At 41.3% G+C, this 16436-nt stretch overlaps 1 protein-coding gene across 3 annotated transcripts in view; it reads right to left on the reverse strand.

Annotated features, from left to right (window-relative positions):
* The window catches only part of ZFC3H1 (zinc finger C3H1-type containing), a 40221-nt gene extending 32005 nt beyond the window's left edge, over positions 1-8216 (reverse strand). For all 3 annotated transcript variants that reach the window (XM_060777456.2, XM_060777457.2, XM_060777455.2), the window contains exons 1-4: positions 7417-8216; positions 1826-2242; positions 596-657; positions 113-311 (exon numbers count right to left, since the gene is read on the reverse strand). In XM_060777456.2, the coding sequence (XP_060633439.2) occupies positions 113-311; positions 596-657; positions 1826-2242; positions 7417-8041 (1303 nt within the window). In that variant the 5' untranslated portion in view covers positions 8042-8216. The remainder of the gene's footprint in view (positions 1-112; positions 312-595; positions 658-1825; positions 2243-7416) is intronic.
* Positions 8217-16436: the final 8220 nt, after the last annotated feature.

Here is a 16436-nt window from a genome sequence, read left to right on the forward strand (position 1 = left end):
TCATTGAATTTCTCCAAGAGACAAAAATAAATGTACTGAGAAAATAATTTTTTGAACTACAAACATCACATGAGTCAAATGAGAGCTATTGCCAACCAATTTAAATATTTACCTGCAGTGCTGGTTTTTTTGGCAGAATGAGATTTTGTACCAAGTTTGACTTTTTGTGTTACTGTTTTTCCCTTTGTTAGTTTTTCCTTGCTTTCCTTCATCACCTGCTGCTCTTTCTGCTGCCATTTTTTACTGGCAGACTGAAGAGCTAATAATCTTAGCTGCAATTCTGACACTTCCTCTTCTTCATCAAGCAGTTTCTATTACAGGGATAAGATGAGAAACACACATTTCACTTCTCAATTCATTATTGCGTTTATAAAGAAAAAAATGTTTCCAAAAATCTACAAAGATTAAAATTAGTGATATATAAAAGGAGAGGATTCTAAGAACTGAAAAATAAGTATTATTACTGAAGTGTTAAATCCCATTACACACATCCAAATTTCTATTTTAAATGCACAAGATTGCATTTTGCTAAAATTTGCTGAAATTTAATTTAAAGCTTTTGTTTGTAAGTCTTTCTCCACTTTATTTAACTTACCTTCTCTACTGCAGCATCTGAAGGGCTAAGTTTCTGGTCTCCTTGTTCTTTTTCTTCTACAGCTTGAGAAAGTAAGAACAGCATATTTTTCTAACCATAAAAAAAGTTTGCAAAGCAATACTAATGTTAACGTTTTTATTAGGGGTACTGCACAGAAAATCTAACTGTGGCCAAAAACAAAATCACCAAACTCCAAGTGTCCATCTGTTTTTTTTTTCTATATTACTAATGGGTGCAGTATATCTTGGGGAAAACTTAAAAAACCAATATCTCTTCCTATTCATATCAATTTTCCATTAATTTTGTGAATCAATCTCAAGCCTTAGAACATCAGCAGCACAGTGGAATCAGAAATCAGAAGGAAGCTTCTGGCCCCACACACTAGGATCAAATTTAGTTTATGGCCCGACTCCACAGAACTAGGCTACAGGCACTGCAGATTCCAAACCACCTACTCTAACTGTTACGGCAAATCATAATGAGTTGGCTTTGTCATATCCGGGCTGCATTTGTCTACAAATGCTGAAACACGCCCTTGGCTAAATCACACATGATATCAAGGGTAGAAATATATGATCACTTCCAAATAGGACACTACTCTTCTATTATCTTTTGGCACTCTAGTGCCGTTCAGCCTTCATATTTCTAAGTAAACAACGATAAAGGATCAGGAAGAGGAAAATACAGCATATAACACCTTGAACATAAGAGGACCAGAAACTGTCATTTAATTTGTAAGTTGTATCATGTAATCTTAATAATATTATTTATATTTTGATTAATTCTCTTGTTACTGATAACTGACTTTCCTTGGACTATACTCTGCTGAAAAGTCAGAATGTGGATAGATAGATATTATCTGATTAGAAGACTGTTAAGGTACGCTATGGTAAAAAAAGTTAATGTAAAAGTTAGGGCCCTTCCAGACAGGCCCTATATCTCAGGATCTGATCCCATGTTTTCTGCTTATCCCAGATTATCTAGCAGTGCAGACTCATATAATCCAGTTAAAAGCGGAAAACCTGGGATCGGATCTTGGGGTATAGGGCCTTTCTGGAAGGGCTCTTGGGAAAAAAAATAATCTTACGTCTTCTAACAATGTTAGAGGAATGCATGCAGAACTGAAAGGAACTTTGTTGCAAACAAAGAATTTCTATAAAGCCATGCTACTAACTTCAAAATGATCAATGATACAAGTCATATTATGTAACATGGTATTATTACAGGTACCTTGATTCACATCCAATAATTCATTTTTTTGTGACTGTTGTTTGGCTCCATCTTTCACCTTCTTCAGTTTGCTCCTCTCAGCTAGTGTTGGCAGTTTTTGCCTAAGTGGTTTCAGTTCAAATGCTTGAAAAGTTATCACTTTATTTTTCTCTTCAGGAGACTCTTCAGGGGCATCCTTTATAATACTGATATTTTCTACTATTATTTGGTCCTCTGGGCTTGCTGTTTCATCAGTGCTTTGCTGAACAGTTTCTTCTTTGTTATTTAAAGTCAGTTTTTCATCTTTATTAATATATTCAAGTTCTAGCTGAATCTGCTTATATTTCAACAATAGGTCCTCAAAACTCTCTTCAACAGAGTTATCATTTTTAGATGAGTAGTTCTGTTTTCGTGGCGGGAATTTTCCAAATGTTTTGGCTGGTCCTTTAGTTAAGAAAATTATCAAGTATGCATTTTCTTACACTATTATGACTCTTCCAGTAATATATTACCACTAAAATGTGTCTCGTGGCTTAATGTAGAATTACTACTGACATACACTCTGAAAGGCCTTATCCCAAACAATAATTGATGCATGTTTTGATATTTGGGGGGGGGGGGGGGTTACATATAATGTCAACATTTACTCACACACTTCCTCAATCTAAAGAAAAAAAATCCCACAATAGGGAAAGCTGTGTTCTCTCTTCCTCTCCATGTATTCCTGAGGCTTGTCAATAACACTCCTCTTCTTCTTTCAAAATAATTCCCAAAGACACTGCCATAACTACTCTTGACTTTTCTCACTTGGAGTTCATCTTTTCTTATGCAACATCTACTTCACAAAATTCCTAAACGTAGTTTCACAGATCCTTGAAACTAACAACACACGCCAAGATACATTATTAAATCGTTGACCTCTCTCATAATTAAACTAAGGATCAGATAAATCTTGATTTTATTCATTTTGTTGCTTTGCTTGTAATTCATGACAACCAATGCTGAGTTTTCCAATGCAAAAGGCATACTATTTAATCCTTTCAGAATTGTTGTCTTGTTTATAATGCACATAAAAGTGCCCTTCTAACACTTGAAAGCAGTACAGAAATGTTAGGCATCTACTATGAGCATAAAATAGTTGTGTAATCTGTAACAATTGGTTTGCTAAATTACCATTCTAAGTCACTTCAGTTCTTCAAGGTGCATTAGTGAAATGAAGTCTTATTCCACATTTTCACACTTGGCTCTTTAATCCAGAAAATATTTCAGAAAGCAACCAGGTAACATTATTTTTTATCCACATGTTAGTCTAGCTATTACCTATGGTAAGTGTGAGAATCATACTATTTCCAGATGCTGTTAGTCTGCAACTTCCAGCAATTCTTGCCAGCGCAGCCAACAGTGAGGAATGCTAGTAGTTGCAGTCTAACATCTCAAGCCTCAATGACTCCCTATCCTGACCAAAGGTATAATTCAAAAGCTGTGCATACCAGCCAGCCATGGGGCAAAATCAGCCAAAGCTGGTCTCTACAAGACAGCCATAGGTTGGTACCTTTCCACTCTGAATTCAGGCTGGTAGGTTCACATAAAATGGACACATTTCTGGCTTCTTTCCTGAACACAGATAGAAAAACTGCAAATAAGCTATTTTGCCATTTATAAAATGGCTGTATTTCACTTTATATGAAAAACGAAACCAGAATGCAGGACAAAACCCACACCCTGTTTAATGTGCAACAAAAGTCAAACTCCACAAGTTAAACTAAGTCAGAATAAAGTCTACTTGCTCCAATAGTAGATATATTCAAGTTAGTAACCATTGAAATAATTTAACAAAATAGTATAATTATTCAACTAACATTGACTCCTTGAACATACATTTCCATTTCCGATCAATGTAAAAAATTTCCTGTTAAAACAAATATTGGTACCCCATGATTCTACACAATTTTGCTCTAAAGCCCTATCAAGTTAAATTCATTTATAATACATCTCTAGAAATCTTCGTTCTCATTAATATAAATTGAAGTAAAATCCTGTGATTGTCTATTCATAAACAATACTGATCCCCTACAGACTTGTTCTTAGGGATGCATATAACTGCAGCATATGCTACAATTACTATATAACAAAACCGAAAGGTATTTATTGCTCCTAAGAGACTTTAAACCAATTTTAGTTAGCTGATATTTAAAGGGGGGGGGGTATGGGTTAGGGTTCTTACATCTTACTATCACTAGTTACACAACTGAGGTACACAACTGAGGCCCAACTATAACTGCATATCTAACATGCAATGGGATCATGTATGTACCACCACATCTATTTGCATACTGATTCAGAGTAACACAGATATGTCTTTGTATGGCTAGCAATTTTGTTAATATGAATATAAGTTCTAATTGCTTCAGATGTTCAAGGCATCACATCTGACTCTAACTAGGTCATATCTGAGATGACAAATAAGATGTTATTTTCTTTGCCCTCATCACAACTCCATGAGTATTTTAAAGTCTCCACGCCTTCCCAAGTAGGATGATTTCTAACAAAATGCCTTCTTATATTCCATCCCTCTTAAAATGCAACTGTTCTTAAACCGTAACTGTTCATTAAAGTTCTTCTATAACAAAGTGCTGGCAACACACTTTGCCCTTCACATTATCATCACTGTACCCTTGACCCATCCCTGAGCAAAACAAGACAAAAAGATTTATCTGAGGACCTATCTACACTGAGCACTGAATGCCGTTTGATGCTAGCTTCAGAGCCCTTCCAGACTGGGCCTATATTCCAGGATCTGATCCCAGGTTTTCTGCTTTAAACTGGATTATATGAGTCCGCACTGACAGATAATCTGAGATAAACAAAAACCTGGGATCAGATCCTGGGATATAGGGCCTGTCTGGAAGGGCCCTCAGACTGTGGCAGCCAGAGCACAAACTTCCACAAACGTGTGTGAAAGAAAGCCCTTAATTCACATTGGTGTGGTTTGCATAATTACCATCAGGCCGTTTCCAAGATTTCCTATAGAATCATCTGCAGTGAAGCTACTTTCAATATTGGTTTGAAATTGCATTAAATGATCAACAAAGATGGGGCTTCAGAGATCTAGACTGCAGGGGCTCCTAATGTTTGATCCTCTTAAGATGATGTCTCAGGCCCTTTCCACACAGCTGAATAAAACCCCACCTTTTCTCCTCTGAACTGGAATATATGGTAGTGTGAACTCAGATAATCCAGTTCAAATCAGATACAGTAGATTTTCTGTGAAAACCTGGATTATCTGACAATGTAAAAGGAGCCTTAGTCAAGTCTTCTTAAACTTTTCCACTCAGAACCCTTTTATATCCCCATTTTTTTTCATGACAAAAGTATAGAAATTAGGTATAAAAATCAAACATTTCCTGATAACCGATCAGCACTTGCATGGCTTGCTAAACAGAAGACAGAGGGCCCTTCCACAAAGCCATATAACCCAGACCATCAAGGAAGAAAATCCCACAATATCTGCTTTGAACTGGGTTATAATAACAACAGCAACAACAACAAAACAACAACAAAACTTTACTTGTACCCCGCCCACCATCTCCCCAAAGGGACTCGGGGCTTCGCACAGAAGTGCCACATGCAGTTTAAAAACAATGGCATAAGCATAAACAACAGCACATAAAATCTCACTGGTAAAATTATAAAAATATGAAAATTATAACGTTCCTAAAATGCAGTGGAACCTGCGGGCTGACTATCTGCCATAACAATCAGTCAAAGTGCAGACCAGCACTATCATGATTCATCATGTTGGCCATGGACTGCTCAGGATCAAAGGCCTATCTGAAGAGCCATGTTTTTAGACTCACTCGGAAGGTCTGAAGAGTGGGGGCTAATCTAATTTCTTTAGGGAAGGTATTCCAGAGCTGGGGAACCACCACTGAGAAGGCCCTCTCTTTCATCCCCACCAACCATGCTTGAGATGGTGATGGGACTGAGAGAAGGGCCTCCCCAGCAGATATTAATGCCCACGATAGTTCATAGAAAGAGATATGGTCTTGAAGATAGGTTGGACCGAAAGTGTATATATTCCATATATGCCATATATTCCAGTTCAAAGCATAAAATGTGAAATGTTATTCAGCTGTGTGGAAGGGGTCTGAGAATCCTCTGGAACATGGCCATATAGGCTAGAAAACTCACAGCAACACAGACTGATTTCCCTTTTTATGGAGTACAACAGAAGCATCTTGTGCAGAGCCCACTGCACAACTGATTTGCGTAAATGTCTGAAACAGACACTAGAGGCCCTTCCAGACTGGCCCTATATCCCAGGATTTGACTGCAGCTTTTCTGCATTAAACGAGATTATATGAATCCCCACTGCCAGAGAATCTGGGAAAAACAGAAAACCTGGGATCATATCCTGGGATACAGGGTCTGTCTGGGAGGGTCCCAAGTCTGCACTGCTGGAGAATCTGGGATAAACAGAAAGCCTGGGATGGGTCTATCTGGAAGGGCCCCAAGTCTGCACTGCCAGAGAATTTGGGCTAAATAGAAAGCCTGGGATTAGATCCTGGGATATAAGTGCTGTCTGGAAGGGCCCCGAGTCTGCACTGCCAGAGAATCAAGGGGCCTTTCCGCAAAGCCCTCATATAATCCAGTTTAAAATGGAAAACCAGGAAGACAGCCGTGTCTGGAAGGGCCCTGAGAGAAAGCAACTTGCTCATAGTTACTCAATGGATTTCCATGGCTGAGTGAAGAAGTGAGCCCTGGGGACCTTCCACAAAGTCCTACATCCCAGAATATCCAAGGCAGAAAATCCCAAACTATCTGAGTGTGGACTCAGATAATCCAGTTCAAAGCAGATATTGAGGGATTTCCTGCCTTGATTTTCTGGGATACAGGGCTGTATGGAAGGGCCCCGGGATAAACAGAAAGCCTGGGATCATATCCTGGCATATGGGGCCTGTCTGGGGGCCCTTCCACACAGCCCTATATCCCAGATTATCCAAGGCAGAAAATTGCAAACTAAGTGTGGACTCAGATGATCCAGTTCAAAGCAGATACTGTGGGATTTTCTGCCTTGCTATTCTGGGATATAGGGCTGTGTGGAAGTGCCCTGGGATAAACAGAAAGCCTGGGATCATAACCTGGCATATAGGGCCTGTCTGGGGGGCCCTTCCACACAGCCCTATATCCCAGAATATCAAGGCAGAAAATCCCACAATATCTGCTTTGAACTGGATTATTTGAGTCCACACTTAGGTAATGTAGGATTTTCTGCCTTGCTATTATGGGCTGGGTGGAAAGGCCCTGGAAGAACCTTTGGTGCTTCCAACATTGAGCTAAGGGGTTGGGGCCTGGGCCCAAGGTTTAAGAAGCAGTGTTCTGGGCTTCAGATCCCAGAATCCCTGGCTGTTAGCCAGGCTGGCTCGGGCTTCTGGGCATTGAAGTGCCCAGAAGCTAGAGGAGCAAACATTGAGCTAAGGGGTAGGGGGTTGGGGCCTGGGCCCAAGGTTTAAGCATTGTTCTGGGATTCAGATCCCAGAATCCCTGGCTGTTAGCGTTGAAGTGCCCAGAAGCTAGAGGAGCAAAGGCGAGTGACTCTGTGCGAAGGATACATTTCCGAGGCGAGGGTTCCCTCCAGCCGTATCCCCCTCCTCCTCCTCCGGGGGGCCTTCCAGGGAGGCAGGGCCCTCGGCTCCTGCCCCAGCGGCCCCCGCCCCGGTAGGCCCTGCCTCGGAAGCGGAACCGGTCCAGCGCGTTGTGGCTGCGCTCCCAGAAGGAGAGCCGGGGTCCGGCGTCGGGGTGCGGGTGAGGGCCGGGCGGCAGCCGCGAGCAGGAGGCCGAGGAGGAAGCGGAGGAGGGCGGCGGCGGTTGCGGGTGGGGGCGGAAGGCCTCCTTGGGGCGGTAGCCTCCTCCTCCGCCACCTCCGCCTCGGCCGTGGAGGTGGCCCAGTTCGGGAGGAGGCCGGTGGCGGAGGTGGGCGAAGCGGCGGGACGACGAGGAGAGGAAGGGGGAGCCCCGTAGGTCCGGAGGAGGCCTGCGCCGGGCGTAGGGGCCTTTCGCGCCGTCATCTCTGCCTCTGGGCTCGGTGGGCCCGCCGCTGCTGCTGTTGTTGTCGTCGTCGCCGTCGCTGATTTCTCCGTCCTCCAGCTCGCCTTCCTCCTTCGGCGAAAGGTCCTTCGGCGGTGCCGCCTCAGCCGCCTCCGCCACTGTCTTCTCCTCAGCCGCCGGAGCCGCCATTAGCCGCCTCGCCTGACTAGGCCCCAACAAGGCGGCCGCCCGCTTGCCAGGACGGCGCTCCTCCAATCCGGGGCCTTTCCCCTCAGAGACCCCTCGAAGTTGAGCGACGGCCAACTCACCGCTGCCACCAACACCCTGCAGCTTCGCCTTTCGCGGCTCTCGCGAGACTTGGCTTCGGCTCCTCTTTCTCCCCCCCCCCCCCCCCTTTCTTTCCTCAGAGAATCGAAAGCGGGGGGAAAGAAACAGCATAAAGGCGAGGGGCGCCCAGGGGCATGACGGGAAGTGTAGTTCCTCCGCACTCCGCTGTAGTGGGTTCATAAGAGGTCGCTCGCTTGTCAAACAATACAAGCGAGGCCGACAAGAGCAATAACAACCGTAGAACAGATAACAACATATTAAACATCAACATCAAATAATAGTGAAACATTAGTACAAATCAAACTTGGGCCCTCCAGGTGTTTTGGACTCCAACTCCCACAATTCCTAGCGGCCTCAGGCCCTTTCCTTTTCGGGGAAAAGGAAAGGGCCTGAGGCCGCTAGGAATTGTGGGAGTTGGAGTCCAAAACACCTGGAGGGCCCAAGTTTGCCCAAGCCTACTATAGACTAAGCAAAACATAACTAAAATGCACATTTTGACAAATAAGCATTTCAAACAAGATTCCCAGAGCAACATCCAAGGCAGCTATATAATGAGACTTGAGTAGCCACACATTTTGGTATCTACAGGTCCAAACTATATAAATAAAAATGTAATTTTCATTTGTGGGATTAACATAACTGACATACCACTTGACGAATTGCTGCCAAATTTGACCACAAGACACCTACTAACTCAAGGAGTGACCATCACTTTAAAAAATGATTTTGTCATTTGGGAGTGGCAGTTGCTGGGATTTATAGTTCACCTACAATCAAAGAGCATTCTGAATTCCACCAATGATGGAATTGAACCAAACTTGGCACACAGTTCTCCCATGACCAACAGAAAACACTGAAAGGGTTTGGTGGGCATTGACTTTCGAGTTTGGGAGTTGTAGTTCACCTACATCCAGAGAACACTGTGGACTCAAACAGTGATGGATCTGGACCAAACTTGGCACAAGCATTCAATATGCCCAAATATGAACACAGATGGAGTTTGGGGGAAATAGACCTTGAAATTTGGGATTTGTAGTTACTGGGATTCACAGTTCATCTACAATTAAAGAGGATTCTGGAACTCACAAACGACAGAATTGGGGCAATCTTCCCATACAGAACCCCCATGACCAAAAGAAAATACTTAAGGCCATCCAGTCCAACCCCCTGCCAAGAAGCAGGAATATTGCATTCAAATCACCCCTGACAGATGGCCATCTAGCCTCTGTTTAAAAGCTTCCAAAGAAGGAGCCTCCACCACACTCTGGGGCAGAGAGTTCCACTGCTGAACGGCTCTCACAGTCAGGAAGTTCTTCCTCATGTTCAGATGGAATCTCCTCTCTTGTAGTTTGAAGCCATTGTTCCGTGTCCTAGTCTCCAAGGAAGCAGAAAACAAGCTTGCTCCCTCCTCCCTGGGGCAAGAAAACGTAATCCTCCTGACAAAGAGCCAGCCAGCCATAGATATAGATAGATAGATAGATAGATAGATAAGATTCACACACACACCACAGATATAGTATCATAGATTTGAAAGGGACCCCTAAAGAAGGACAATTCTATGTTGCATTTTCCAGAGTAGGCAAACCACACAATCTCCACATCAACTCTGACAAAGAAACAACAAGAAATACTGTTTACCCACAAGCATCAAGAAATTACATATATTAGGAGCCAACACTTTCTCATTACTTTATTTTCCAGATCAACAGACTGGGCCACAGCAACGCGTGGCAGGGGACAGCTAGTCCCTAATAATAACATAAGTAAGGGAAGTGATAGGGCTTCATTACAAAAGCAGTCTTGACTCAAGGGGTCATTTCAGTGGATGGAAAAAGGAAAAACTCACAATTTCTAGACTCTGTGCCCTTTGAGTCCATTTTTTGCCAGGCATCTTGTGGCTTGGTCAACTTCAAAGCTTTGTTTATCATGTTGCATGTGTGTTCGCAGCCTCCCATCACTGCTAGTCACAGCCGTGACTGTTTTCAACCTCAGTTTTCCTACTGGCATTATTATTCATATAATTGGACTCTGTGGTGGTGCAATGGGTTAAACCCTTGTGCTGCTGAACTGCTGACCTGAAGGTTGGCAGTTCAAATCCATGAGACGGGGTGAGCTCCTGTCTGTCAGCTCCAGATTCTGCCAACCTAGCAGTCTGAAAAAATGCAAATGTGAGTAGATAAAAAGGTACTGCTTTGGCAGAAAAAGGCAAAGAGACGCTCCAAACAATCTTGCCAGTTACACAACCAGGACAATTCTCATTTTCAAGCTCCTCAGATTGAAAATGGAGAAAAGTACCTCCCCAGAGCCAGAGATGATCACTGCCTCCAGAAGCCGGAAATGAAAGGAGAAGCCTCTGCCTTGGTTTGTGTTTGTATGTCTCATTGTATATGATTGTAAAGAAGGCACTGAATGTTTGCCTATGTATGTAAATGCTGTAATCCACTCCAAGTCCCCTAGGGGAGAAGGGTGGGATATAAATAAAGTGTATTATTATTATTATTATTATTATTATTATTATTATTATTTGATATACAAAAAGATTAGTTCACAGCAAACAAAATCACTATGCTGGCTTTTGTATTGATCACACGTTGGACACTTCCCAGGTGTCTAGGACTATTTGATGTATCAGCAAATAATGCGTGCAGATCCGAGTAGAGTGGGCTCTTGCAGCTGACAGATGGTAATGTTGTCAGCGCCAATTGTTTTTAAATGCAGGCCAAGGTCTTTAGACACTGCACCGAGTGTGCCGATCAACACTGGGACCAATTTATTAACTTGTGCCAAAGTCTTTGCAGTTCAATCTTTAAACCCTCATATCGTGTCAGCTTTTCCAGTTGTTTCTCTTCAATCCTGCTGTCGCCTGGGATTGCAACATTGACGATCCATACTTTGTTTTTTAACACGATCGTGAGGTCAGGAGTATTGTGCTCTAAAACTCTGGCAGTCTGAATTCAGAAGTCCCAGAGTAGTTTGACTTTCTGAAACTTTTTCAGGCTTGTGATACCACCCATTCTTTGTCACAGGAAGATGGTATTTGTGGCAGTGTATATTATTATTATTATTATTATTATTATTATTATTATTATTATTATTGGGTTGTAAGAGACTCCAGGACCATATAGTCTAACCCCCTGTCATGCAGGAACACACAATAAAAGCACCCTTGACAGATGGACATCCAGTCTAGGCTTTAAAAAGCTTAGACAGATGCTGTTAGACTGCAACTTCCAGCAATCCTTGCCTGCGCAGCCAACAATGAGGAATACTAGTAGTTGCAGTCTAACATCTCAAGCCTCAAAGGTTCCCATCAGGAGGTTCTTCCTAATCTTTAGATGTATTTTCTCCCACAGCAAATGGAATCAGTTGCTCTGTGTCCTAGTTTCCAGAACAGCAGAAAACAAGCTTACCTCCTCTTCAGTGTGGCATTCTTTCACATATTTAAACATGGCTCTTGTGGACTTAAATTTCTCAAAGGACTTAAATTTGTTTAGAACTGTATAGGCTTGTTATAGAGACCTAGGCTTTCCTTGCTAGAGTCCACATATGTAGATATAGTACACAGGTTTTCTCTACGCGCAATATTCTCCAATTAATATTTGTTATGTAGTAAGGCCTACTTTACCCAAACTATTCCTGAATTGACATGTTTTCTTGGTAAGATTTCTTCAGATGGTGTTTCTTTAGTGGGTTTTCATGGACTAGCAGTGGATTTTGAATTCTGGTCTCCAGAGTCATAGTCCAACACTCAAACTACTATAGCATGCTGGCTTTTTGTAATCACTTCCAACATTAGATTTTAGAGTTGAAGGGGAGGGTAATCACGGTCTTCTATAAAGATGCAGATAAATATTTCTAGTTCATAATAACCATATTATTTTATTTAAAACCTGCAGCACTTTCTCTACCAATTGGTCAACCAATTGCCCTGCTAGTCTAGAACTAATTTATCTAGGTTCAGTTCTGGACCCATCTACACTGCTATTGTAATGCAAATTGAACTGCATTATATGGTCAGTTTAAATGGGCCCCCTCTCTCTTTAGATCTTAATTACTTTGGAAAAGATTTAATACAACCATAAACTGATACATACTTTTCCTATACACTTTTGTTCCAAGGCAAGCTCTATAAGGGGCTTATGTTCATTGCAAACCTATGCCTTTAGCTAAAACAAGCAAAATGTGGTTTCTAACTTTTCAGATAGTTACATTTGTAGCTGGATTTTTTGTTTATGTTGCATTTCTTCCCATCACCTTTGCAGAGGGACAACAGTTTATTAGCACTAGGGATATAAATCTTCATTGTTACAAGAATAAATAATGTTACCATTTTCTTAGTGTTGTGGCAAAAGAATTGAGAACTGCACAGTTTTGAAAACTAATCATAGTTTGAGATTCATTCTGTGCAAAATAAATTACACAAACGCACACAAATTGCATGGTATTTTCTGTGCATAATTGTTTTATGTGCAAAAGCCCACATGTATTTCTGGTGTGCAAAAATAAGTCCTCAACTGTGATTATTTTCACCACATAGGATTCTCATCATGGTTGCCTAACATCAACACTCCCCTGGTAACCACTGGTAAAAGTATTTTCTAATATTCTTTCTATCTCTATACAGTCTATGCCAGGGGTCCTCAAACTAAGGCCCAGGGGCCAGATGCGGCCCTCCAAGGTCATTTACCCAGCCCTCGCTCAGGGTCAACCTCAGTCTGAAATGACTTGAAAGGACACAACAACATCCTTATCTCATCAGCCAAAAGCAGGCCAACACTTCCCATTGAAATACTAATAAATTTATACATTTTAAATTGTTCTTCATTTCAATTATTGTATTGTTTTTAAGGGTTTTTTTGCACTACAAATAAGATATGTGCAGTGTGCATAGGAATTCATTCATGTTTTATTCAAATTATAATCCGGCCCTCCAACAGTTTGAGGGACTGTGATCTGGCCCTCTGTTTAAAAAGTTTGAGGACCCCTGGTCTATGCCATGAAGATCATGCCATTCAGCTTGAAAATCATTGCAAATTTCAGTTGTCAATTTATAGTCTATGGACCCTTCTACACATGCATTAAAACTCAAGAGGAAGTGGATTAAAAGGGGGGTGGGTGGCTAAATGGCATTTAACCAAAGTTGAGGAGGAATCAGGAGGAATCAGATTAAGGGCTGGAAAACACATTTTAAAAGGTGCCCTTTAAACCCTGTTCTTCCTGAGAAACATGCACCTTTCCATGCCTGTGTATCCCAGCAGTTATAGAAAACATGTGTTTTCCTTCCCTCCCCCCTGTGCAGACTCCTCCAGGGCACTTGCATTTCTGAAAAGGCTGAGACAGCTGATCAGCTGTCAAATGGAGACACAGGTGGCTCAGGGAAGCACAAATGGAAAGCAAATACAACCCTCTCGAATTCTGTTTTTTACACTTTGTAATGTTAAACAGAGCTTGAATTAACAATTGGGGGAAAACAGAGATCTGGGGGAAGCTTTTTGTTTTCACTCAGATATGCACTGGATCATATACTGGTCATTATAAAACTACTATGGATTTCTATGGATTTGACTATATTTAATCGACACCAACTTGACTCCACGTGGGAAAATTGAGACCTATTTTTCAGGGCAGACTTTAATTTTCTTTTCTTTTTTACAGTGCTGTAAATAATGTAATTCATATAGTAGTAGTCTGGACATGAACATTTTTTAAGCACATTGACTTTAATGAATGTAGCACTATAGCACCCTTGAAGTCAAGTAGCCCACTGAGAAGCCCACATCAGAAATAGTGTAAGAAATGTTAATATACCATGATCTGGCTCATGTGTCCCAAAGAAATTTAGGGTGTGTGTGTGTTCCTGTTGAACATTTAATATATTTGTTGAATGTAAATGCTTTTACTGCTACCGGGCTGAATTCAAAGTGCTGGCGTTGGCCTTTAAAGCCCTAAACGGTTCCGGCCCAAGCTACCTATCTGACCGCATCTCTGCCTATGAACCCACCAGGACTTTGAGATCTTCCGGGGAGACCCTGCTCTCGATCCCGCCTGCTTCTCAAGCTCGGCTGGCGGGGACGAGAGATAGGGCCTTCTCGGTGGTGGCTCCTCAGCTGTGGAACGCCCTTCCTACGGACATTAGACTAGCACCATCTCTAACGGTATTCCGCAAAAAGGTGAAGACCTGGATGTTTGTGCAGGTGTTTGAGTAATTTAGTGCAATCTGGTAATGGAACATAGGAATGGAACAATGGACGACGAACCTGGACTACGCTTGGATGATGAGAAGATTGGGTACGGTTGTTTTTTGTAATAATTGTGCATTGTAATTGCTTATTGTTAATTTATGGATAATGTGTTAAGTCAATTGTTATATGTTGTATAGAACCACTGCTGTTTCTACTGTTTTTACTGTTTGGAACCGCTGTGAGTCGCCTTCGGGCTTGAGATACAGCGGTATATAAGCAAAGTAAATAAATAAATAAATAAATAATTGAATTGGGTGGGATTTATTTTAATGTATTTGTGTTGTTTGATAATTCTATGCTTATGTTTTGCATACTCTGTTTATTGGTGTTTTGCTATTTGGAAACAGCCCTGAGTCCCCTAGGAGAGTATTAATAAATAATAATAATAATAATTATTATTATTATTATTATTATTATCTCATAGTTGCATATGCGCATCTCTGGAGTGATTAAAAAAAACTTCCACCAGATCTCCTCCATCTGCCCTCCATCTTAATCTACTTTAAAAAATAACAGCTGTGAGGATGATGGGACAGTGAGAGACTATACAGTGGGACTAGCAGGTCTGTGTTTGGACTCCCTTTGGGGTCCCACATTTTTTAAAACCCACTTCTTTGTCCTGCATTTTGGTGCTGTCTGGAAGTGCCCCATTTCTCTTCCATATCATTGTAATCATTCCCTGTTTGCCAGACAGTGGTTAAAAGAGCAAGCTTTTCTTTCATACCACTAGTATCTGGGCCAAATATACACAATCAAGTTGCAATGGTGAAGAGAAGGAGCATATCTAGGGAACTCTATAGCCTCTTCACTTCTGGAATGGAGAGCTTGTCAAAACTTGTGTATTGACCTGGCCAATATTCCTCTTCCAATATTGTTCTCATAAACATGCATTGGATTGTGTCTCTAAAGTGATCAAGCATTTTACATGAAAAAACAAATGAGCATATACTGTATAATAATAGGTAGGAAGTGCTACTGATGTTGTCTGTGAATAGTGTAATTAAGTTAGCAAATCTGAATGTCATTATTTTTTTTAGTCCCAAACTCAGATAGTTCAAAATGTAGATCTTTTAGGCTAAAAGGAGGTGGGTTCTGAAAACTGAAGGAGAGAAGTGGATAATTACTATGTCTCCCAGGCTGCAGCCCAGAAACAGATAACAACTAGCTCTTTCATCTGATCATCCATCAAAAATAAGAGGAGAACGTCAAGGCAGGCTTGGCTCTGTTTCATTCAGTTACATGGAGAACATCCGTTTCTAATGACTGGATATCTGAAGAGATCTTTTGGCAACATTGTGGTCCTAGGCATGCTTATTAGAGAGTACATTCCATTGAGCTCACTGTGCCTTGAATTTGAGTAAACATTCATACAATAAGGATGCAATTTCCCTTGATTTGCTTAAGGGCCTTTTTTTATCTTGGATTAGGTCAGTCAACAAATAGAAAATAATAATCCTAGACCTGAAGCCTGTAGCACACCTCTTTCCATTGTCTTCCCTGACGGATTAGATTATATGTTTTTTAGATTATATTTGCTTCATGATACTGGGTAGACTGACACTTTCATAATTGTTTAATTTTTCTGCAAAAAACTGGGAAACAAATTAGACATCATTTCCATGAGAGCAAATGGCACCATCCTGAGTATTGTACAACAGTCCTATGCTTGACAAAATGATGCACTGCATGCTAGCTACTTTGCAGAAGTGTTTTAAATGAAAAACTTTTGCAATATCCACCTCCCTTTTGTGTTACAGTTTCCTTTACAACTTTCCTTTACAACTATATTTCACCGCCTTTTCTAGTAGAGACAAAAATGTTACAAAGATGCAAGAGTAGAGGGGTAATTATTTAGCATGGAACTGTATAATTTGCAATTTAAACGATACAGTAAAATGCATGGGTCGCCATAACCTGACAAGCAACTTGAAGGCACATACACACACATCAAGATCTGCAGCAGCCAGTGTAAGTGCATTTAGTCCTGTATAGATCCTATTGATTTCAATGAGACC

This window comes from Anolis sagrei, chromosome 5, assembly GCF_037176765.1.
Source record: "Anolis sagrei isolate rAnoSag1 chromosome 5, rAnoSag1.mat, whole genome shotgun sequence".
Taxonomy (NCBI): domain Eukaryota; kingdom Metazoa; phylum Chordata; class Lepidosauria; order Squamata; family Dactyloidae; genus Anolis; species Anolis sagrei.